Source organism: Phaethon aethereus (genome assembly GCF_964289735.1).
Source record: "Phaethon aethereus genome assembly, chromosome: 3".
NCBI classification, from domain to species: Eukaryota; Metazoa; Chordata; class Aves; order Phaethontiformes; family Phaethontidae; genus Phaethon; species Phaethon aethereus.
This window is the reverse complement of record NC_138576.1, coordinates 95255167-95280689: the sequence shown is the minus strand read 5'-3', so window position 1 is coordinate 95280689 and position 25523 is coordinate 95255167. Positions and strand designations below refer to the sequence as shown.

The 25523-nt window shown below is 43.3% G+C and overlaps 1 protein-coding gene across 1 annotated transcript; it reads right to left on the bottom strand.

Annotated features, from left to right (window-relative positions):
* Positions 1-142: 142 nt before the first annotated feature.
* On the bottom strand, positions 143-25074 carry CMTR1 (cap methyltransferase 1; the record flags this gene model as incomplete). The annotated part of the gene is made up of 23 exons (XM_081997571.1): positions 143-275; positions 2057-2165; positions 2709-2821; positions 3408-3455; positions 4958-5026; positions 5667-5758; positions 6420-6542; positions 7045-7176; positions 7351-7419; positions 8040-8097; positions 9042-9098; positions 9505-9684; positions 10248-10380; positions 11608-11704; positions 11957-12075; positions 15132-15330; positions 15539-15611; positions 15716-15810; positions 16454-16525; positions 17244-17336; positions 18493-18651; positions 20991-21133; positions 24945-25074. The coding sequence occupies 23 exons, from the start codon at positions 25072-25074 to the stop codon at positions 143-145; spliced, it is 2496 nt and encodes an 831-aa protein (XP_081853697.1).
* Between the last annotated feature and the right edge of the window lie 449 nt (positions 25075-25523).

The window sequence follows — 25523 nt, the reverse complement described above, 5'->3', positions numbered from 1 at the left end:
TGTCACCCCCCGGTTCGATCACCTCCAGGAAGTGAGCTCTGGAGAAAACCAGGATAGAAGTTTTGGAGCCTTCCCAGTCTCTTTAGTCCCTGAAGAATCCAAGCTGGGCTCAGCACCCCATGCACCCCTCAAGAGTGCAGGGTTAGGGGTAGTGCGCTTGGATGAAAGACAGGACAACTTCCTTTGACAGCTTCTCTGGATCTTGCCTTTTCTGAGAGTCGTGCACTTTGACACCTTCCCCCCACTCCCAGAATAGGCGGCTGTAATGGCAGACACTGTGGGCAGAGAGGAGAGCACGATTAGTCTGGCAGGGGATGGGAAGGAAAACACTGTCATCCTAGCCACAAAATGCACTACAGAGACAACTGCCCTTGCAATGGGAGCCATACAGAGATATTCTCTCTAAAGGGTGCCACAGAAAAAGACCAGTGCATTCATTCACCTTACAAACTCTACAGCCTTTAAGGTACAGCAACTTCCAAGCCTAAGAGATTTCCATGGAAACAAACTTGTTAATTCTAGCTTCACTCAAGATTCACTTCAGTATTTGCTGGAAGAGTCAGGTCATCAGGGAAATACCTGCCTCCCCCCAAGTTTCTGAGGGGACAAAACTGTCATTGCAGGCAACAGAAAGGCCTTAATGAAGAATTTCAAAAGTCTGCCAGCAACAGCAAGCAGCAATTTAATCACTCACCACAAACCTACTGGAATCAGTAACCACTGTCCTATGGAGCTTTGCAAACAAACAGCACTTCACACTGTACAAAAGCAGCTAGCATCGCCTCTTTCCCCTCGTGTGAAATAACCAAGCTCCACTTGGCTGCTGAGAGTTCTGGTCCTACAATGCCATCTCCCACTCCATCCACCAAGCACAGCCCTCCCTCACTGCATTGACATAGCCCCAGCTGTAATGAAAACAGAGCTGCTAATTACTGCTGACACAGCAGCCTCTAGTTTTGTACAGCTTCTGACATCTAATATTCATAGCTTATTTAGTGCTACTGTTCTAACAAGGCAGTACTACCATAGTGACAAGAGCACATGTCAGTAGCTAATTACAGACACATCAGTACTCACTAACAACACCACAACACATCCTTTCTGGAGTCCCCCAAAAGCACTCCCTCCACCTCCTCAGCCATTCATGCGGGTTCATGCTGCCCTACTTCCAAGTACACTGGTAGAACTAACACCATCCTGACATATGGAGGCAAAATGCATTGTGTGCCTCTGCTTTTTAAGCCCATCCTTCCATTTAGCTGATTAAGGAAAGCTTAAGGATTTTTAAGAGCACTACTGTAAGGTAAGTAAGGACATTCGAAGTGAGAAAATCAGGAGGCATATTTCATATCAAGCTCTCACTCAGAGGCTCAGTCCTGGGTAGTGGTGGTAGAGGGCATATCTTGAGATTACATGAGGGTCAGGTGTGCAGAACACCTCCACCCATGAGCCCTGAGGTGTCACAGGATTTGCTGTACTTAAGACATGGCCTTAGCCTAGTACTCAATAGATGCAGATGGGGTTCAGCAGCCACAGTGTTAATGACTGGCCAATGACAAGCCACGCCATCCTTTCCCAAGGAGCTGCTGCTTTTCTCTCTCACTCTCTCTTTAAACAGCTCCCAGCTACCTACAGCATATTCCAAAGCCTGGGCTAAACAAACTGGGATTTGCTTTTAAATTAGCAACTTCCAACCAAGCATCTTAAAATACAGAGATGCAGCCAATTACACTTGCTGGGCTCTATTTCCATTTCCCTGTGTGCAGGGAGGTTCAGTAACTTGTACTCTGCTGCAGACGGGAGGGGGGAAAGTTGCGAGATGTATGTTATTCATAGCAATTAGTTGCAAAATCCACAAATCCAGGTGAGCAGTTTCCTCAAAGTCTGAGAAGGTGCCAGCTTCTGCAGCACACCCTGCTGGTGACCGAGCTGCGCATGCACTGCAAACGACTGCAAGAACACAGCACACCTGAACTCCCCTCCAAATACCCAGGCACACACACACACACTCACACACAGCTGTCCTTCCATAGCCTCAGCTCTGGCCTGTACTCACTGAAAGGGTGCGATGGATTCGGGAGGGAGATCATACGTCGCTTTCTTGGTCACTTTGTTGAAGAAGAATTTCCTCTTGGAGTTTTTGCTATATGCCATTGTCCAGGGATCTTGCAGAAGAGTCACAGGGATCGGACAGAAAATGGCAAAGGGAAAAAAGCACAGTATAAATAGACAGTGCAAGCAGGGAGCAGGAATCTATAAGAATAATTGTGATCCTTCTCTTACTCCTTTTTCCTTCCCTTCCTTCAAGAAGACCTGCTTCCCAAGCTGTTCTCTATTCACTGAGAAAAATCCTTTCTCCCTGCATTTAAAAGTTGACATATCCAAATAGGGTATTTCCATGTGCTATTCCTCTGGAAAATACGTTCTTGATGAAAAGTTATGATCTCATTAAAAAAGAAAGCCAGTCATGTAAATAAACGGAACTACCCACACAACAGCTAATCAACTTGCAACAGAAAAACCTATCATATAAGTACCCTAAATCTTATCCAAATCCAAGCTACCCTCATTACGAGCAAACAGTTCTCTAGCCATTGGAATATTCCCATTAATTTTTACCAAGTTAGAACAGGAGCAAGCCTGGTCAATACTTTTTACTTGAAGATACAAAGAAAACTTAAATAAGAGCAGGGACTTTCTCTTCCTACCATTCACCGTCCGTATGATGTAGAGTCCTGTGGGCAAAAAGTGCCGGTCATCTCGGCCAGTGTAGGATAGCCGGGGTATTCCCCCTGAACTCTTGATGATTTTCATCTCTAACCTAAATGTTGAGAAGACAGTGATAGAGATTCCCTGTTTCTTCGTTTACCATCCTCTGGCACACAACATGCCACCTGCACACCCTCTCCAGAGTGTCACAGTGAACTGACAGCACTGCACATGACAGGACAAAATCATCACATCCTGGAGAGTGTTCAGTCTCTTGTCTCCCCGCCATGGCTACAGAAACCAGTCAGAGCTGTCTAGATCAGGTAGTAAATCAAGTGTTGCGATGAAGGATCTGTGACAATCTACCACACTTAATCCAAATGGGGTTCCCATTTCAGGTATGAACTCTTAATCTTTCAAGCCACCGAGAAGCCACTTCTGCATACAAACTTAAGCACCGTTGCTACTCCTACTGTTGTAAAGCACATTGGCCACATCTACAGCATTAGAACTCAGCAGGACAATGCTCTGAGTCAGCAGCATCTCAGAAACAGCAATCATCAGCTGCACAAGCTCTAACGGCTCTTTCTCCAGGACTCTTCAAGCATAAATCAGCACATCCCTCCCGTTCCTGTGCATTGGTGGCTGATAACCTCAGTGGGCCCTGAAGTCTCTTATTTGTGCCAGTCACCACTTACCTCACAAAAATCTTCTCCATTTCCTCCAATCTGTACACTTCCTTCACTCTGGGGGGGGGGAGGGGGGTAGAAGACAAAAATGTGATTAAAAAACCTAAAAATGGTCCTCTTTTTCTGTCCCAGCTACAGGGAGCAGCCAGGCAGTTCATTTTGTACAGCATGAGGTGGTCAGGCATGACTGAGGTTCACCCTTCTCCTCAACCATATGCTCCAGTGCCTTATTTCTGCCAGCTTGAGAAAACCTGACACCTGCATACTTACAGCTGGGTTGCTGTAAGCAGTATACAAGCATCCTCACTGCTAAGATGTGCATTTTTACCTCAGACTGAGTACACAGAAGAGGCAGAACACTGGAAGTCGGGTGCTTTTGTTTTGCCATGAGGTCAGCCCCAGGCAGGTTCTGGCCTCAGCATGCTGGCCTTGCAGCAAAACAAAACTGCCTGATCTTCACCGTTATTATCCTCAGGGACACCACAAACTCATTGGTTACCTTGAGGTAAAAACAGCTCTTTCTTGTTTTGGTTTTGTTTGTGGGTTTTTTGGGGGGTTTTGTTTGTTTGTTTTTAAAATCAGTAAAGATGATTTGGAATCATCATTCTTATCATTATGTCAAACTACTATTTTTTTTTTTCCTGAGACACAGAAAGACAATCAGAAAGTTTCAAAAGCACTGCTTCTGATCAGACATCCCAACCACTCATTTCCCATACACTGTTAAAAGAATCAGGCTTCAAAGAGCACAGTTTGAACACCTTTTCACAAGAGCAGCAAAGGACCCCTCTTACAACCCATTTCTACAGCTCTCCTCCTCACTTCACCTTCAGCCCTCCCCAACATTTTGAGCTCCTCCAGTTACTGCAGCCGTCTGTTTGTCTTGAGTTTAATTGAGATCCTACTCATTATCTTTCATTAAGTCACCAAGGAGAACATCTTCTTTCCCTTCCTCCAGCTTCTCACAATATCACAGCACTTCTAGCTTCTGAAACAGAAGCTGTTTTGTCCACAATACCTATCTGATACCTAGCACAATGATGCTCTTAGGCTCCACTGTAGCAGAATTAACGAAATGGAAGGTCAGGAGGCAACTAAAGCTGAAGCCCTTTGCCAGGAACTTTCTTGGGATTGTAACTAAAGCCTTCTCCTCAGGCTATCCATTTGGAGATTGTAAATGCTGGTCAGCATTTCATTTATCTACTAACAGTCAGCATCTCTGTACCGCTGCTGACCCTTCAGGGCAGACGAGGACATAGAAGTCTTTGCAATGATAAAGCCAACTGGGTGCTTGACCTACAATAGCACGTATTTGAAATCAGCACCAGCCAATCCACCTACGATGAAAACATGACTGTCTGGTATGTGAAAGGAGAGCACAACTTCTCCACCATCAACCTTTATCTTCTGTATTTAAAGGGCTTTTAGACTCTTTCCATTTAACATAACAGAACTATGAATTTCAGCTTGAAATTTAACTCTCCTTCAGCTCCTTACCTTCATCCTCCAACACACTGAAACCAAAACACGCCAGGCTGAGGGAAGAAGTTGTCACTCACCGGATAGGGTTCATATCTGGCCGGCTAGGTTTAGAAACAGCTTTGACAAACTTCTCCGCCAGCTGAATCCTGAATGAGAACAGAAAGAGAATCCAGCAATTTAGTGGGATCTTTGGCACAGCAGGTAGGTAACAGTTTCAGCAGAATAACTGATTCGACACTTCAGTACATGCAGACTGCCTCCACTGCTAGCCAAATGGGTACTAAGCAAGACTTTTTTCACCCTGCCCTCCCAGTTCAGTGCCCAGTGACACTGCCTATTAACCATTAGCAATGGGTCTCCATAGCCTCCTCTGCAAGCCCACATGCTTGCTGAACATGATGTATCAGCAGGAAAGTAGAACTAGTAGAGACATCATGTCCCTAAGGAAGGAAACAGAGAGGTTTGATCCTCTTCCCTCAGCCAGTTATCAGTTATGCTCATTCATATTCCCAGGATGCTCAGTTTACCCAGACTGTGCCTGGCTCACCCCAGACTACGCAAGGAGCTAGACCTGCTCTCAACCTTCTCTGACACAGAGAAGGTACAGTTGGAAAAGGCTATACACATTTCCCTTCAGAGCAGGTTCATTCACAGTTCATCTTTACAGCGGTGTTTCAGCTGAATGCACCATCTTCCTGTGCTCAGCATTCTGCTTTTAGCGTGAATGCTGTCTCCCAGTCACTCCTACTCATGTTCAAGAAAGAAGCTTCTCCAGATCCCACATACCTCTGGTTGAAATGCTGCTTTCGAACATCGTTGCCATTCAGCACCAAGACATCAAGGATGTGGATGGCACTGATTTTCCGCTGGGCTTTCCCCTAGGGAGGGCAATACAGAGACTGTTGCTATTTCTGCTTTGATTTATAGCCTGTTTTTTGACAGGACATCATTCTCTTCTAGCAAGAAAGCACCTTTCCAGATATTAGAAGTCCACAAATTCCCTGCTGCCCATTGTGCCATCCTCCAAGAACTGATGCATCTCAACTACACAGTTCTGTCTCAGGAGAGGGAGAAAGGGCAGGACCACAGCTGCCATCACCAGCTCTCTGTGCCTTATCAGGTACCACAGCACCCTCATCTGAGGTGCTAGAGGACAGCCAAACTCCCAGGCAGCAACACCTTACACTGAGTATACCACAAGAATCTTTTTCCTAAGGCCTGCAATCCCTACTGGGCAGTTATGTACCCAAAAAGCCACAGAACACATTAAGTCATGTTGGCAATGTCATCTGCTGCTGCATGTAGAACAACAGCAGCATGTCAGGTCCAGAGTGTTTTGAAAATAATGTTAAAAGCTCGTATCTCTAGCACTGGACAGAAAGATGGAACTTAATCCAAAATAGTTTCTCTAAAGGTCATATAGAAAAAAACTTGCACCTGGCACAGATGGAACATTTATTTTGCAATGTCTTACAAAGACTAGGCAAAACTGCTCATTATATTTGCAGCCGCTTGGTAAGGGAGAGAAGAGCCTCCTACCTCTCCTTTCAGCTCATGGACAATCTCCACAGAGAGAAGGGTGTCTCGTGGCAGTTCAGTTTTCAAATCCAGCTTTGTCCAGCGATCTGACTGGCGACCATCCCAGGTGTAGATCTGTGATTTCTGTGTGTAGAAGGCAGAGTCAGATTCAGCCAAAGCTTCATGAGGGCAAGGGAAGAGGAGAGACCTCTGACTAATTGTAGAGCATCCCTCAGAGATTTTTTGTCCTAGGCTGGCACAGGCAGTTTCTTTGCCATAATTTTTAAGGAAAAATCTTAATCTCTACAGCAAAGGAACAAAAACACTGATTCTAATCTGCCAGTGACTTTTAATATCTACACAAAGAACCAGAAATAGAACACCTTTAGAAGGACAGTGAAGATAATTAGAGACACTAGCAAGAGTACAGGGCTCTGTGTAGGCCACAACTACAAAAGCAGGGTTAATTAGTGTAAAAAAAAGTGAAGTCAGGAAAAAGAAACATAAAATAACTAGCAGTCTCAGGGACTGTTGATGGGGATCTTTTCAGGCCTTTAAGGACAGGAAAGGATGGGATGAAACTGCAAAGCAGAATAGTAGCATGGAAATGAACCAGCAAAACTCCCGGACTGTTCTCAGTGCTTACCCCTAGCCCCAAGAGGAACTTCTGCTCGCTTCCAGACACCATACATCGGTAATCTAACACTTGGCGGATTTTCTCTAGTGTATTGGAATTGAGAGGAGTGGGTTTGTAACTGAAGGTATCAATGTCCGTGCCCTAAAGAGCGAAGTATGGGAAAGGCAAATTAGACACAATACATCAATAGGTAGGTAAATGCAACTTCTGCATGAAATGATAATCCAGGACTAGCTTCTTCTTCTTTTAATTCCTATGGGGAAAAGTTCTATTTCTATGAAAGGATTGAGAACAAACTTCTGGGTAAGTTCTCACCTGGATCAGCTCAAAGAACTTGGACTTGGGATCTGAAGATGAAGGAGCAACACGAGCCTGATCAGGAATCTGAAAACAAATCCAAATGATTGATAATAAGTGTTGTTGTTCGGCATGTTCATAGGCACTTTTCTGGTCTCAATATCTGACAGAACATCCTGCCCCCTGAAACTCCTGCTCTTGGGATTTCAGTCGCTGGAGAGGTCATCATGTGTTTTGCAAATTTAATGTAGGCACACCATATCTCACAGGAAACAACAGGCCACCTCAGAAAGTTTCAGGCTAAATCTTTGATTTCATGCATGTTTCAGTGAAATACTGTTTCATTGAAGACACACAATTAGCCTGTGAAACTGACTATCTGTGGCCCCACTACAATCAAAAGCTCAGGAAAGAGAAATGCAGACTCATAAAACGAAACCTTTTAGAGAGGTCTGCTGCTTGGGAACTAGGTGTTGAGTGCCCTCTGTATGCACTGAAATAATCTCAACTTTGGCAAAGAAGCCTGCTCAGTTATGTCATACACATAATGAATCAGAAACATCCTGTTTGCTTACATAAACTCTGACTTTCACACAAGACAACATATTTAACGTCTGGCTAGAAAGTCCTATCTGTACTGCAGCTCCATTCTTGTTTCACCACAGCAAGGACACCTTCACAACCTCCCTGCTTGGCAGCTTACTTACCCCCCATAACTGGAGACACTCCTTTCGAATTTCAGCCTGACGTGGTTCAATCAGCGTACTAGAGAAAGACAGCAGACTTAAGATGGTGAAACCTCCTTGCTCTTGCAGAATCACAGGTCCCAGCCCTATAAAACTTGCACCTTTCGGTGTCTTGCTTGGGAATGACAAACATGCACTGTTCTGCAACAGGTTACATAAAAGAGGATGCTGCCTTCTCTCCCCACCCTCCACCCATCTCCAATCCCCATGTTTAGTCACTATTCCATCCCATGAAAGTATCACTGGGCATCAATATTTTCAAGAGGTTATATATTAATATGAATTTATGCTAATCTCAAAGAGCTGAGTACATAGCCCTATTTACAAATAGCAATGAAGACCTGCTGAAGGCCACACAAAAAACAGTGTCAATGTTAGGATTAACTCTTAGATATCTAACTCCTGGCTATCAGACTTGCTCAACTTTCTACTAGGTATTCTCTCTGAATGACACCTGAACAGGAAAGTCATACCAGGGAAACAGCTATACAATACAATGGCTTTAGTTTTACGCAAGAAATTCACATCACAAGCTTTAGGTAATTCTAGGTACATAACTTAGATGCTTTGAATTGCCCCTGGAATACAAAGAGCTATGAACTACACCCAGCTTAGATGGTTATTGTAGAAATGAACATACCAGCTGGGAATTACTTTTCTGCTTACATTCCTGCTAAGAAGCAGGCCCAATAATGGTAATCAGAAATCATGCAATGCATGGAAGCCTTCTCAACAAAGGTGATAATAGACCATCAACTTTCAGGACTCCTCCAGCCACCCACATGTTTCTACAAATAACTCACGAGACACAGACTGAGCTACCTAAAAGCACTATTCGCTTTCCTGGCTCCAAAGGCCAAGCCAAGTACCAGCTCAAATCAAGAACACACTAAAGAAGGGCAAAGCAATTCATTTATAGTAGGTTAATTCAGTCCTCACCGAAAGCCAGAGGAATATACTCACGTGTCTTGAACAAAGGCACGAATTTTGGCTAGTGCCTTTATCTGAACTTTGCAGTGGCTGAAAGAGAGGACAAGTTTTAGTCAGGGAGCAAGTTAGCCTCCACCAAGATTGTTCTACTGTTCAAAACAAGGGAGACTGCTGGGACAACAGGACAAAGCCAGTCTGAAATTCACAGCAGTGATCCATCATTGCCAACATGATTCAAAGTGACAGCAAGACCACTGGAAAGAACTAGGCAGTAGCCTTCTTTCCTTTCTACACAATACTCAGAGGCAAAACAGTCACTAACAGTATACAGCATTTCTTTCTGCAGAGTCCCTCTGCTCTGCTAAGCCTCTCAGGGAAGAAAAGCAGAGCAGTGTAGCAGCATCAAGTACCTCCACGAGTGCAAGAAGCTACAACTGAAAGTCATGTTGGTTGACTTGCCTATAGCCAGCAGCCTTCATTGCCCATAGGCACTCACTTTTCATTGGACTGGACAATGTAATCATAGAAATCCTGGTCGCCTTTGATCACATTCAATGGGACAACAAGATTCACATCCACATCAGAGTTGCGCAGCTGGTTGAGTCTGATGTTCACCGTGAAGAGATAGTCCCGCACATCATCAATCCCTAGCTTTAATCCTTTGCATATCACATACCTGCAGAGCAAGGAAGAGAAGGTGGGTTCAGTTCTTCCACAAAGCCAACCTTCCTGCCACACTCTGAGGACAGTTTCCCAAATCCCAGGAATTCTTTCCTCCTCTGGGAATTTTTTTTCCTGATATCCCTAGGAAAGGGCAATCTCACCTATCACAACGTCTTTATACATTTCCTATGCTCTGGAAACTCAACCCTATTGAAAAACCCCACAGATCTCCCTCAAGTAGTCAATCGATTCTGCCAAACCTGGCAGGTACAACAATAACACACATAACATGCTCTAGCTTCACTGCAACCACAGTTGTTTCATGCAACACATTATTTGTTATGTATTCATAACAAATTCATTCCACTGCTGTCTCCCCAAAAGGGTAACGTGGCAAGTATCTTCTTTACCTTGTCCAACATCATAATCTGCTAAACATCTAAAATGTTTCCTCCTCCAAGACAGCTGCCAATTGAGGCAGTTCACAGACCTTCCACTAGACTTACCCAAATTCATCTATCACTGTATTTAGAGGAGAAGGTTTCTTTAGTAGTCCTCCATGCTCAAGAATCTCACCTCTCTGAGTTAGCAGGGCGGCTTGTCACAGGTTTAAAGATGCACACTCGCTCAAAGCAGCAATACAGCAGATAAACAAGTCCCACACTGAATGGAGTAAACAGGTCAAAGGTTTTGCAGACAAAATGTCCTCCTGGAAAAAAGACAGGAAGCACACAGACACCAGCAGATTATAAGGAAACATGGAGACACCAGGCACCTCAATAACATTCTCTTCTGCAGAACTAGTAAGAGTGTTTTTGTACAAGTAAACAGCATCTAAAACATATTCATGAAGTGGGCCAATAGGGCTCCATGAAGCATCTTCTCTATATCTCTGCAAACAGAAAAGCATTTCCCTGACCAGGATCAAATCAGTATGCATGCTGTCACAGGAGCAAGTCTCCTATCCATCCCCATCCTCCCCTTCCAGGCCCAAACTGTGCCCTATGGAATGGCAGCATGATATGCCAAAGCCTCAACAGAAGAGGAGTTCTGAAATGTGCAACAAGAAACCACAGGCTGGAGGAGAAAACTAACAGATGTTGCCTAAACAGAATAACTCACCATCTAGAACAAAAAGAGTCTATGTTGCCTCTTGCCTTCAAACAAGATTCCCAATTTCCCCAAGCAAAAAGCAGTCAGTCTTACAGAGCTATTATCTACCCAGACAAGAAAGACATAAAGAAGGTTGCTTCTTTTACCGTATCACATTTGAGACTACTGCTAAGTAGATCATTGCCTCAGGTACTTCTAAAGATCGGGCACAAGATAAAAATGCTCATTATGTTATCATTTATCTTCTTCATCAGTGCCAAATGCTAACTAAACTCAGCAGAAGAGAGGAGCAATCAAAACCAGATAGAGCTGTAGTGTCCATCATTTGGCAACAAAGAGGTATAGCTAAGACAATGTGAGACATAATCTTGTTCTGATCAGAGATGGCAGATTTAAAGGAGAAAAGCTACAAGTTAGAGGGAAGGACGAACTGGATAAACACCACTCTGTTCCAACCAGCCTGCTAGAATTTCAGGAAGCAGTTGGTCCCGCTAGTGCCATAAAACTCAGATATACCATCCAGTTATCACACTAGTGACCATAGCACAAGACAGCTACATAACACATTGAAAGAGCTTTAAACTAACGTATTTACCTCATGCATTTAATTAAAAGCAAAATAGACATAATCTTGTTTTTCTGTGCCAGTTCTCTTAGCTTTGTGACAACCATCCCAAGATGTATGCGTACACACTCAATTCTGTGCAACTTAGCCTCACTGCAGAGCAGGCTTCATAGCATGTTAATAACATCGTACAGCATCCTTCCACAATGCCACCCACACCTTAGAGAAGGAGGAAGAAGATTAATGGATAAGACATACCTGTCCGGACAATGGACAGTGCTGTAAGGAACTGGCAAAGCATGAGCTGTTTGCTTAGGATTTCTTGCAGATTCTCCTGACCCTCCACTGAGAAACCCTGCAAAGCACATAGCATACGATTAGTATCTCCACAAATCTGTTGGTCAAGCAAAGGATTCTGTACAGCTAAATCATGGAATCATGATAATTTCTCTTTCTTTAAGATAAAAAACACTGCCATCAGGACTTTTAATGGCAAGCCTTGAAGAATTTCATATTATAACTAGAGACACATGTATATACTCTGCTATATACAGACTGAGGTATCAGTTTTAGTCATTAATGCAGGAAGAAAAAGAAACGGACCAACCCCATCAGCCATTAAGAAATGCACTCCCTTGTGATCAGTATTGTCCAAAACAAAATTCTGGAAAGCAGTAATGTTCTCTGGGCGAGTGATATCTCCATCTCCATCAATCCCTCCCTCTCCTAACAGAAAAAGAGGAGACAATTACTAACATGTTTGCAAGTACAGACAAAAGATCAGTATGTGCAGGTAGTCTATTGTATTCAATCAACATTTAGTCAGAAATTACACAGACCTTGATAGGCGAATAAGCATTAACACATTCCCTTCTTCACCACCAAAGATGCTTATTAATTTAGGAAAATTATTCAGATTGTGTGGTCAGGGCTAAACAAAGCCATATAATAACCATGATCAAATGACAACTTGCACATTAGCCTCAGCAAAACACAAATGACAGAACTGACTACATGACAACATAATATTCTCATCCAAGTAGATGACACATAGCTGAACCTAGTCAAAATGTAAGGTTCAATCCCACTGCACAGCTCACTTGTTAACAAGACGTTTTTACAGACAAGGCAAAATTATTTACACTGTGCATTGGCAGCCTTCCACTAAGAATTCAAATCATTCCAAAGAAACACAATACTCTATTTCCAAACACAACGTAATCTGGATTTTAAAAAAGGAACCCCAAAAAAACCCTTCAAACAAGTTTATAAAGGGAGTAGGGAAAGGGAAATAGGGTTTGTGCATGAATGTTCATACAGTTTTCCATATGGCTCTCTTTAAAGAGAGGTACACTGTCCCCCTATTGTTTTAGAAAACTAATCTAAGGTGTATTCTAGAGCTCACCAATTCTGACTTTGAAGAAGCCTGAACTTCTATGTGGTATTAGTCCCTATAAATCTTCTACAACTACAGCTTCTATTAACTGAACTGGAGGACTAGAAAGCAGCAGAGATCAGGATGCATGATAGTGCTTTGATAACTAAATTCCTCATCAATCATCCTGTCAGTAAGTGAAGTGACACAAGAATTTGTTACCGTTCTTCACAACACAAATATCACAGCAGTCTACTTCCTTCCCATCACTGGAAGAGTTTGTACACATCTCACTAGACTTTATAGCATAACAGACAGAAAGGGATCAAGAAAATGCATCAAAGTCATTGGGCTATTCATTTCTCCAGGTATCTCCTTCTCTCCATAAGAACACCAGTTTGCAGTGAGTTATGACGATCCAAATGCTGCAACCGTTAGAACAACACATTTATCTGCCTTGCTGCCCTTGCCATGAACCTTCTCTAACAGATTTAATCCTGAAGTGCTAACCATTCTCTAAGAGTTCACGGTCAGGTGTCAAAAGCGACAGTCAAAAGTCAGAGTGGTGGAGGGGAAAAAAAAAAAAAGCACAACAATGGAAAAGCAAACCCTCTTCTCTACAAGACAGTCACACTCAAGTTTCCTTTATAAAGTGAGAAATAAGAAGCAAGAATACTAGCAATCCATGTATTTCCCTTCCTGTTCCTAAAGGCTGGGCACATAGAGGGCTCAAACATACCAACAAGCTTAACAAGTTACCATTCATGAGGTGAGATGCAGCAATTGCCTGTGTAAACCTGCTTAGTCTGTCTCAAAGCACGGTAAAACATGTTAGCTTAAACTTCTTTGGATTAAGAAGCTCATTTAGTCACACTGATTCAGATACAGCCTCTAGCCCAGATCTGTTTTATCTATCTTTACTAAGAGCTCACAATCAATTATCAAAGCAGAGCTAGGGAGGTCTGATATAGAAGCACGCTGCCAGTCAGGAAAGTAAGTTTTCCATCTCTGGCTCTGCTAACAGATATTTGTGCAAGTCAGGGGGCTGAAGCACCTCCCCTATGAGGACAGGCTGAGGAAGCTGAGGTAGTTCTGTCTAGAGAAGGCTCCAGGGAGACCTTACAGCAGCCTTCCAGTAGTTAAACAGGGGCTACAGGAAACATGGGGAGGGACTCTTTATCAGGGAGCGTAGTGACAGGATAAGGGGTGTCCTGGTTTTGCTGTCACAGAATCATAAAATCAGTTTGTTGTTCAGGAAAGCTGCGTTTCTGAGACGACTGCAGCGCCCGTTACTGTGAGAACGAAGCTGATAAGACACTTTGTTTTAGTTCATGGCCAGCCATGGTATGCGGGTTTCCACAGCGATCAAGGCCTCTAGCGGTCCTCAGATCGCCAGGTGCCGCAGCTAGGAGGAACGAGGCCGAGACAGCCGACCCAGGCTGGCCAACGGAAGCGCTGCATTCCATGGCTGCCACCTCCGGAGGCTCTCGCCCGTCGCTCTGCTCCCCAGGCCTGCCCTCCCTGCGCTGGAGCTGCGCTGCTCGCAGGGCTCGCCCAGCGGCGTGCACAGCTGGGAGCGCGCAGCTCGCGACCGCTGCCTGAGCCGAGTATAACTGTCTACTTTATATTGCTTTAATTTTAATACTAGTTTTATTGTTTTATTAAATCTGTTTCTATTTCGACCCATTTGAACCCATGAGTTTCCTTTTTCCTCCAATTTCCTTTTCTCAGTTGAGAGGGGGTTTTCGGGGAATAAAGCAAGTACTAGCGTTTAGTCCAGAGGTGGGCTAAACCAAGACAAGGGGTAACTGTTTTAAACTGAAAAAGGGTAGATGTATATTGGATATTAGGAAGACATTCTTTACTGGAGGGTGGCGAGACACTGGAACAGGTTGCCCAGAGAAGTTGTGGATGTCCTCTCCCTGGAAGTGTGCAAGGCCAGACTGGATGATGCTTTGAGCAGCCTGATCTAGTGGAAGGGACCCCTGCCCATGGCAGTGGGGTACTGCAACTAGATGATTTTTAAGGTCTCTATCAACCCAAACCATTCTATGATAAGTCATCTCACTCACTGTGTTTCAGGCTGACATCAGTGAAAAATATTGTCAAGCAATCTTAAAGCACTATGCAGTTTTCAGATAAGTAAAGCACTCAAGTATCAACTATTACAACAGGGGACACATTCCAAGGCAGACTGGAAATCAGTGCAGAAATGTGACTCGATATGCAAGTTCACCAATCTCAACCCCTTTCTCAGATGACAATCCCGTTCTACCTTGCAAAATGGTTCCCTATAAACGGGCTTCTCTTAGATCCCAACACTGGTATCAATACCAGCCCCACTCCTGATACAGAGGCTGCAGCATAAGCAAAAACACCAGGTAAAACTCACACATGCACTACGTACCATAATAAGGTTCAAAGAGCTCACTGGAAGCAGAATAGAAGTCCTCTAGTTTAAAATCATTTGGTCCTTTCAAGGTCATGCCAAATCCTTTTGCATGCCACTTCCGCCTCCACAAGACATACTCAGAAAAGCCTCCAGGACCAGCACACACATCAGCAAAGTAGAGCAGCTCTGCATCTCGCTCCTTTATCAAAGGCCTCTGCAAAAGGAAACTGAGGAAATTGTACTGACCCAGTAATAGCTCCCATCAGTCAAACTAGATACACCATACACTGCACTACTCAGTCAAAGAACTATCTTCTAAGCACCTGTTTTCCCAGCTAGTATCCTAAGGGTTCTCCTTTCTCCCCACCTTCTCCATTCTCCGAGAAAGCACCACTGTTTGAAAGTTAAATAGAGGCTCTCACCCCATGGAAGTCCTTAGGGTTTGTAAACATGTAGTCAAAGACATGGTCCATATTTGCCATCTTCATTGCAGCCCTGTGGACACATAAATAGGGACCTGCTAAGTTTCAACCTTGCCTCCCAAGGCTGAAAGTGGACATAAATGGGAAAGGGGCTACACTACTAGAAGTTCTGCAAACCTGTTCAGGAAGAAAACTCCACGGATCATCTCATAGGGGTTAGATCTTGTTCGGGCTCGACGCATTTCTTCTCCATCCAGCTCATCAAATACACTCTGCACAAACACAAAATTGAGCTGGACCTGGCACAGGCTTGAGGGACAGGCAGGCATGAGCATTTCCTATCCTCATGCTTCTCTCTCCTTTGACAGCAAACTCCATGCAGGGTTTAGTTGACCAATACAGAACGTTTTTCTGTGACATAATGATATTCACTCTTCTTCTAAGCCACCCCAGTCCTTAAGCAAATTTAGTGACACTGAAGAATTCTGTACTGATAGCTCCAGAGCCTGATAATGTCGTTACCCACCTCAGAAGCTGTCCCAGCCTAAGGTATTTCTCTCATACATATATACACACTCTACTGCAGTTTACATGGGCATGACGAAATCCAGGAGGGAAGACTGAACACACAAGAAAAGAAAGGGAGCCTATTTCCTTAGCTTATTCAAGTCTTCAGCCTTTCAGTTGGACTAAGAAAGGGAGCCTGTTTTTATTCATCTCTTTGAAGGCTGAGGTGCAAAACAGGCTGCTGAACAGACAGCAACAACCAGGATGCAAGGTCATACCAGTGTCATGGCAGTGAAAGAGGATGTTCTGAGCTCTTGCCAATCACCTGAGTAAACTACTCAATTCTCTTCAATTCTTTATTTCACCTGCTTCCCCAAAGCTTCAGTTACTCTAAAGAAGGGGACTCACCTTGCACTGCAGGACATTACGTAAAAGTTCTTCACTACAGAACTCTGTTTCATCTTCAATCACCATCTTTCTCTGGAACAGGACGAAAACACAGACAACAATTAGCAAGCACGGTATCAGTCATTTCAGAATGCAACATGTATCAGTAATGGATGAGGGTTGCCAACCACATACTAGGCTGTATTAGCAAAAGCGTAGCCATCAGGCTGACAAATTATTCTCCCCTATTTGGCATCTTGAGACCACATGTGGAATACTGCATCCAGTTTAGCACTTCCCAGTACAAGACAGACATACTGGGGCAAGCCCAGCAAAAGGGCCACCAAGATATACAGCAGGTGCTTCTGCACCCTTGTTGAGGAGAGGCTGAGAGAACAGTTTGTTCAGAAGGGAGATCCTACTGCTGGGATGGCAGGAAATAGAGGAGATTGATCTAGACTCTTCTCAGAGAGGGATAGTGATAGGACAAGAAACAATGGACACAAGCTGCAACACAAAAAATGCCGATTAGCCATATGGAAATTTTCTATTGTCAACTGGGTTATCAAACACTGAAACAGATGCCCAAACAGGTTGTGAAATTTCCATCCTTGGAGATACTCAAAACTCAACCAAACAAGGCCTAGAGCAACCTGATCTATTTGGACGTGCTGTAAGTAGGGTGCTGCACTAGCAATCCCCAGAGGTCCCCTCCAGCCTAAGTTATTCTACAACTCTTTGAAAAGGCAATTGTTACAGGCTGAGTAGTCCTGCGTCATCTTAGGCTGGTAAGTACAGAGACTTAAATTACCTTCCCCACAGTCATCCACTCCTTCAGCTCCTGGGCGTCCGGGATTTCTGTGGTACACTCAAGGCACCAGTCCACCTCCTCATAGGCACTCGGCTGCAGACAGAAGATATGGGAAGAGCCAAAGATTTTTTTGCTAGCAAAATATAATGACTAATTGCTCCCCAAAAGTCTGCCTCCCAGTCCTAGCATAAAGGGTTATGCCATGACTTTAAGGCCAACCAGAAGAGGGTTTTCTTCCTCCTAGTCTAAAACATGTCTTATTTGTTTGGACTTAAAAAAAATTAAACACACCTCCATCACAAAAACCCCACACCACTTTCCTCTCATTAGAGTCTTATAAATAATCACGACAAAGCAAAAACATAGTACTCTCAAGGCACATTTTAAAGACACTGCAAAAGAGACAGTTGTCAAAAAAACACACTACTTGATTGTGCTTTACACATTCTTTCTCGCAGTTCTTTCTGGGAAAGGCTCCCTCATTCCACAACTTAATTCAGGCTTCAAACAATTTTTATAATCTTAGAAAGGAATTGTTTTAGCAGTTAAGATCAAAGTGATGGTACTCCTCCACAAAGAGAGGCTGATAATATCTACTAACCTTCTTCTATTTATTACAGTAGTATCATCCACAGGGGTTAATCATACATAACACTTAACTGCTGTGAGCTGTAGAAACACACTGGAGAATAAGACCTAAACCAATGAGCCTATAGAACAGGTCTCAAATTCCTCAAATTCTCAAGGAATGACCTCTGATCTTATTTTCAACTACTGAAAATAATACAAAGAAACGAGAGCAAAGTACTATAACACGTACCACACATGACTTAACAAGCATCGCTGCCCTTGAACTAACAATGGCTGTGACCTTCTGGCTTACACTCCAGCTGCCAGATCCCTAGGATTCAGTGTTGTGGTTTGTTTTTTCCTTTTTAAATACAAATATACAGCAGCTATTTCGCAACGAATAATATCAAAACTGGGCTTTACTTTCCTGACAACATCTATTCCTATTTCCCAGTGTTCTTCCCTGTTGAAGAGCTTGACAAGACACAGGAATGGAACATTAATACTTATGACAGAAAATAAGTTTTGCCATGCTGTTCTGGGACAAAATAAGGCCTGGGTCTACCTAACAGAGCCACTTGATGGTAGCCAGTTGTATCAGACAGCACTAAGTATCATTCCCAGACGGCAAATCCCAAACACAGCAACAGAAAAGGGATTCAAAACAGGAAGTACTTACCTCTGGCTCATCCTGCCAATCAATATTGAGCTCCCCATCAAATCCTTTGAGGGTCAGCCCAAAGCCTCTCCTTCCCTTCTGATTGGAGGCCTCAACAATATCCTTCCTGCCTTGGCCGTATTTTCCCAGACCTTCTCCTTCCCGGAAGCCCATCTTGGCCTACAAAGCAAGCAAAGGAGGCACAGTGAGGCAAGGGCACTTGAGTTTATGTACTACCACTGGGATCAAAGACTAGCAGGCAAAATGACAAGTCACAAAATGAAGTGACTTGAAGGCATTGAGCATTTTTAATCTCAGTCGTGGCTTTCAGGACTTAATACTGAGTTCACTTCGCTGAGGCAGGACACAAAAGAACTAGATCTGAAGAATGATGTTTTTGACAACAGCAAATTACAAAAGCTTCAGTAATGTGGGAACAGCCTGCTCAGAGGGGGAAGTAGCAAGGAGCCTGAAGCCATTCATCACAATGTTCAGTAAGCATGGAGGGATGCTGGCACGTGAAAAAATTCATGTTGTAATGATATTCTTTGTTGTGAACATGCACTCACATACATTTCAAGCATCAGTTAAAACTTCACCTAAAACTCAGAAGGAATGCCAGACACACTGTTCCTGAAAGACATTCCCATCTCTGAGGTTAAAAGAAATATGTTCATTAACTGCTGTTTTTTCAGGCTTTTCTTATCATAAATTTTAGCAACAAAACCAAAAAGCATGAATGCAGTCGACTTCACTCCCTCCAGTATGCATCTACAAGACAGTAAGTAAATAAAAGATGGAAGGATTAAGTTTCTTTTTGAATGAATGTTATCCATATACTCCTTCCTGTGAGAAGCAAAAAAAACCATTGTCCATTACCAGTCTGTATGAGAAACAACACAAGAACATCTGACAGGTTTTATACAAAGGTATGTGGTGTTTTCCCATTGCCTTTCCTACCTGGCTCTGAATCAGATCTTCAAATATGTACACCAAATACAACAGCCACCAAGCCTGTTATACACCGGTTTTCTGATGACAGAATTTTGAACATCTAGTAATCAAGGACTATTTTCCTTTAACTTACCTAATGCTACCAAATCATTCAACCAGATTTGATATCACATCAGTCTTTATATTCAAATTTATGAGTTCTTAGAAACAAAAGCCTCCCAAATTCCGTAGTAAAAGCTCCTGCATTATGGCAACTGAAAGCACACATCCTTATTGGCTCAGGAGAGAACCCTACAAGTGAAAGATAGTCTTGTGCTAGAATTAGCAAACTGCAGCCCAGTGCCAAAACTGCATGTGGACAGATTCTGCATCATCAGCAACAGGATCTATCTACACAGAGGTACAATCAGCAACTCTCAGCCTTTGGATTCCCCTGAGTTTTGAACTCAGCAAGAGATGAAAGTTCTTTTTTCATGTAGAGGTATGATCCTGCTGGTCAGCAGTTGTTCCACCTTCTTGAGAGGCAGTATCTCCCTGTTCCCATTCCTAGTAGTAGCTAGCACTTCCCAGCCTCTAGTAGAAGACTGAACTTCTAACTTGGCGAAGGTAGGTACAAGCTGGCCTACCACCATGGAATGACTGTTGACCCCTGCTCCTGTGAGTACAGCACCAGCACAGAACAAAAGGAGACCTGAATTCAGTCCCCACTGAGCCCCAAACTTCCTGTCACATTTCAAGTAGTATACAACTATACATCTCATCTTCTTTGCTGCCCTTGGAAAAAACATTTTTTGTTTCTCTGTTACCAAGAATGGAAATTCTTTCAGGATTATGTGATTCTCACCATACCACAAAGTTTGCATCAGGAAATAAGTGTAACAACAGCATGCACCAAAAGAGACTCCTCTTCTCTACAGCCTACTATTGCCTTTCAACTCAAGAACAAGTTGCCCAATTTGGGACTACCACAAGACAGAGACAGTCAAGCATTTTCTCAGAACTTTCTAAAAGTACTTTCTTCCCCACATGAACCCTGTACAACCAAGGGGATGGCGACCACCTTCAAAGTTTAGCTGTCACAGTTGCTACCATTCATGACTCCCTACCTTTCCAAGAAAATTCTGGCCCTGCATAAAGCAGAGTGGCACTACTTGAAAGAAAAAGAAATACCTTAATAATTCAGGTAATAATTCTACAAGGGTATGCCAGCCAGCCTCCAAGACCAAACGAATGAATGACAATCACAGAATTTGTTAACTCAAGCACTGCAAAATAACACATAGTAGGACTCTTTTCAAGCTCAGCAAGCTGCCTGACCCAGAGATCCTTCCCTTCACATTGACCTCCCTGCTCCCAGGCCCTGAACATGAATCAACTTTCTTTTTTAACAAATTCCCTCCAACGAAGCTCTCTCAAGCCTCCCCTGATTGCGCAGTAGCTGGCTCAAAGAAGCAGAGAACCCTGCTACAAGGAGGATCAGAATCAAAGTCTCTTAAAACAGGCTGGTCTTTTCACTTTGCTGTCATCAGGTCTTAATAGTTTGGTCCAAAACTATTTTGACCTACCATGAGCTTTTGGGAGACACTGTTGTACATTGAATAGCGAGATGAAGTACCCTCCACAAGAGAGTCTTGTTTGAACTCATTGCTGAAGACTGGTCTTTTTTCATCGCTCTCACTGTCAGACCCACTGCTGCTACTGGAAGACTCTGAAAACAAAAAAAAAAGAGTAAGAAAAGTGAGTATGAAAATAAAAAGAAAATAGAAGACAGACATCTCAGTAATCACATTGAGAACAGTGCAACTCATTAAATCCTCTCAACAGGCTCACAGAAAGGACACTTCAGTATCTCAAATGTGCTACAGGCAACACACAGGTGAGGTCTAACACAAAATACACCATGGAACCAACACCTGGTTATCTGCCCTTGTGCCTCAGGGCCAGACACAACCTCTCTGAGCCAACGGATTCCAGGCCCCCCAAGGGCCATGCACACCCTATTATAGCAGCAGAGCAGGCCACAAGTGTGGTGTGGCCTGGCCTTTGCAATGATCCTGAGGAGCTGAGAAAGTCCACAGAGATTCTCTCCTGAAAATAATGACAGTTACTGGCACCTTGATAAAACTTACTAGATTTTCCTAAGTTTCCTACCTAACTACAGGTGTAAACACATCCCTAACTTAACCGAAAATGCACATCAAGTACACAGGCATCTACCAAATAGCCAACACTGAAGAAAGAAGAGAGCTGAATGCCTTAGTCCCCATATTAAATTTCCATTTGACTCCACTACCCACCTCAGTAGCAAGGATTCACAAGTTCACTACAGCAAATGAGTTTTTCAACTCTAGAGTTTACTGACGCATACAAAACCAAGTGAAAGACAACATCAGAAGACACCGATCTAGTTTAAAAATACCCTGACAGAGACAAAGGTTTGAGGAAGAAGTTAATTACGTCAATGATCCAATTAAGGTAATGTGTACCACCACACACAGCAGACATTCAAAATAAAACTTTTGTCACCTGAAACTGATGCAGCAGAGCCTTCATGGGCACCAAACAATGAAGTTCTGTCTACGCCCAGTTCCACCCTGGGATCTGCTTGGAAAGAACCTAGGCCTGTATGAGGTGTATAGTCCTTGCTGCTGCTCTGCAGTTGTGACACGCCCAAACCTATTTACTCTGGGCTGAATGTAACTGGGATGGAGCCCAGAAGGCCAACCGTACCCTGGGCTGCATCAAAAGAAGCATGGCCAACAGGTCAAGGGAGGTGATTCTGCCCTTTTACTCCACTCTGGTGAAACCCGACCTGGAGTCCTGCGTCCAGCTCTGGAGCCCTCAGCACAGGAAAGACATGGACCTGTTGGAGAGGGTCCAGAGGAGGGCCACAAAAATGGTCAGAGGGATGGAACACCTTTCCTATGAGGACAGGCTGAGAGACTTGGGGCTGTTCAGCCTGGAGAAGAGAAGGCTCCAGGGAGACCTTACTGCAGCCTTCCAGTACTTAAAGGGAGCTTATAAGAAAGATGGGGACAGACTTTTTAGCAGAGCCTGTAGCAACAGGAAAAGGGGTAATGGTTTTAAACTAAAAGAGGTAGATTTAGACTTGATATAAGGAAGAAATGTTTCACAATGAGGGTGGTGAAACACCGGCACAGGTCACCCAGAGAGGTGGTAGATGCCCCATCCCTGGAAACATTCAAGGTCAGGTGGGACGGGGCTCTGAGCAACCTGATCTCATTGAAGATGTCCCTGCTCACTGCAGGGGGGTTGGGCTAGATGGCCTTTAAAGGTCCCTTCCAACCCAAACTATTCTATGATCTGGGCAGGTATTGTGGTAGTCATATCATTTGTCTTACAGCCTGCTCCACACCAGGTGGGTAGCAAGGGAGGCCCTACAACCCACAGAATCCTTCTGCTTCTCCTGTGGTATTATCACTACAAAGATGAAGAAATGGCACAAATTTCCTTCCTGAAAGTTGGCTAGCATCCATCATACTAAAGTTAATGCTGTGGGACAGGCCATACAGACTACTGGAGCAGCAACCCACAGCAAGCACAGGCACACTCTTCACTGGACCTCTGCCTCTTGAACCTCCCTTGCTCACTGAGTCCTAGAAATCATTCCGTGCTACTTCATATCACTAGAAGTTGAACTACAGAAGTTGCCCTGAGATAATGGCCAAAAATTGTTGTTAGCAGAGTTAACCTTTTTCTGTTTATCACTTAAAAAGTAATTATTTAGCTCCACAGAAGTGTTTAAAAAAAAGACATTACAATTGCCTAGAAAGGAGGATTGAACTTCTCTTACATTTTTCTGATCTAAGAAAAAAATACAGATTATTTCTCTCAACTCACAGATCTCTGTATTTTCCTGTTACAGAAAAGTAAGCATCAGTAACAGCATAAGTAACAGAAAACAACTGGGTAATTAGTAAAGAAAGGCCATTACAAGAAAGTGAAGTGAAAATGAAAGACACCATAGTGAAATATACTACTGTAGTTAAAAACCTTTCCATGTATCCTCAGTCCTTGTTGCTGAACTATCTGCTTTTAAGATTCAGGACTTGTATTCCCACATAACTACTATGCTAGAGTTTTTCAGTACCAACCTTCAAGGCTTCCAGCTCGAGACAAGGAAGGCTATGACTTAACTTTTGTTTGCAATATTATATACCCATCTTGATTTTCAAATGTCTATCACACAAGCTACATTTCTCTTTCCTTCACAAGACTCTTAGATATGAACAGGATCACAAAGGATTTTGCTTTAGGGTCAGCTACTGCTTTCTGCTTCTCCAATACACAGCGTCAATTAACTTTGCTGCCTGCTTCTGAGATGTGTCTTATCTTCCAGAGGCTCACAATGTGCCTCAAAACAACACCCACTACATGAATCTCAAGAAAGTCCCTTCATGGCAAGTCTTGCTTTCACCATTTGCTAGGCCGTGATCAGCTGAGATCAGATCTCAAATCAGACGTAGCTGGCATGACCGTGAGGCAACCTGAAGGACCATCCTGGGAGAGTTTAAAGTGCCCCGCAACAGCGATACCAATTGTGTAGGGCACTTGCCTCATCTTCAGTATATCCCAGGCTCCAGGTGAGAAAGCACACTCTAACTTGAGAAAAAGTCAGCAATTAATTTACTTAGCTCCAAAACAGTTTTTCTTTCTGAAACCAAACACCTGTGAGCTCTCACAACTTCTCCCACCCCCAAAAAAAATCACACTGAGGCAGCAAAAGAGATGGTGCTGCAATCATAGATTCTTTGGGCTGGAAGGGACCTTTAAAGGCCATCTAGTCCAACCCCCCCACAATGAACAGGGACATCTTCAACGAGATCAGGTTGCTCAGAGCCCCATCCAACCTGACCTTGAATGTTTCAAGGGATGGGGCATCTACCGCCTCTCTGGGCAACCCGTGCCAGTGCTTCACCACACTCATTGTGAAATGTTTCTTTCTTATATCTAGTCTAAATCTACCTCTTTTAGTTTAACACCATTACACCTTGTAAGGGGTAATGTGGGAGTCCCAATCAACGCACCCTTTGTACTCATCTCAATTTCTCCCAAAAATGTGGTAAGATTACTGGTTTGTTTTTTTTTTTTTAAACAATGAGGAATTATCATGTTTCTTTATGGCGCAACACCCACAACTCCTCGCTACCGAAAGTTTCCAAAACAGAAATAACTACTGAGACTGAAAAGATTAATGCTGCTCATATATTATAAGAATCTTTTAAGCTTTGGACCACGCACTTGTCATCTACCGCAAGTGCTATTTTCTATGTCTGAATTCATACAATTCCCAGACCGAACTGCTTACAGGACATTTTAAAAACTTTAAAAAAATTGACACCAATCCAAGGTTGTGAACAGAAATAATGTAGTTTTTCTCCTAAAGAGAGAGTGTGCCCCTGAAATTCAGGCTATCAATTAGGATTTAGGAGACGTGGGTTCAATTCCTAGTTATTTTAGATTCCCCGCAGCAGCATATACTTTATCTCCAGCCTTACCTTGAGTAGTATGATTACTAAATTGAGTTTCATCATCTGAAGTAGAACTGAGGGTTAATCCCAAGTCTTCTAGCCTCTTCTTCTGCTTCTTTTGGGGGCTGCTAAATTCAGGTTCTGCCCTTCTCTTCATTTTTGCTGAAAGAAGATGGTCACACTTGGTAAACATTAAGCAAATTAACTTAAATTACTTGCATGCTGAAAAGTAAGGTGCAGCAGCATGGCGGCATAGATCATTTTACAGACTACTCAGTATTATGCTCCTCAACTTAAGTTTGCTTCAGGTAAAAGCATCGGCTTATTTTGAACCTGCCTTTTTTAACTGCTAGTCTAACTACCAAACACAAAATCTATGCAGAAGCTTCCCTGTTACGGATGACTTGAATTTCAAATCATTTCTACAGCCTACTTACCATTAAATGCTAGTAGATGAAGACAACCCAGACATCAGCACTTAAAGTAACTTAAATACATGATAGTTGGTTACTGTTACTGAATCAAAGATTCACTTTATCCAAACACACACAAAAAAAATGAGGAAATAAGATGAATCTACTGGATAACATGCAAGGTGGAACCCAT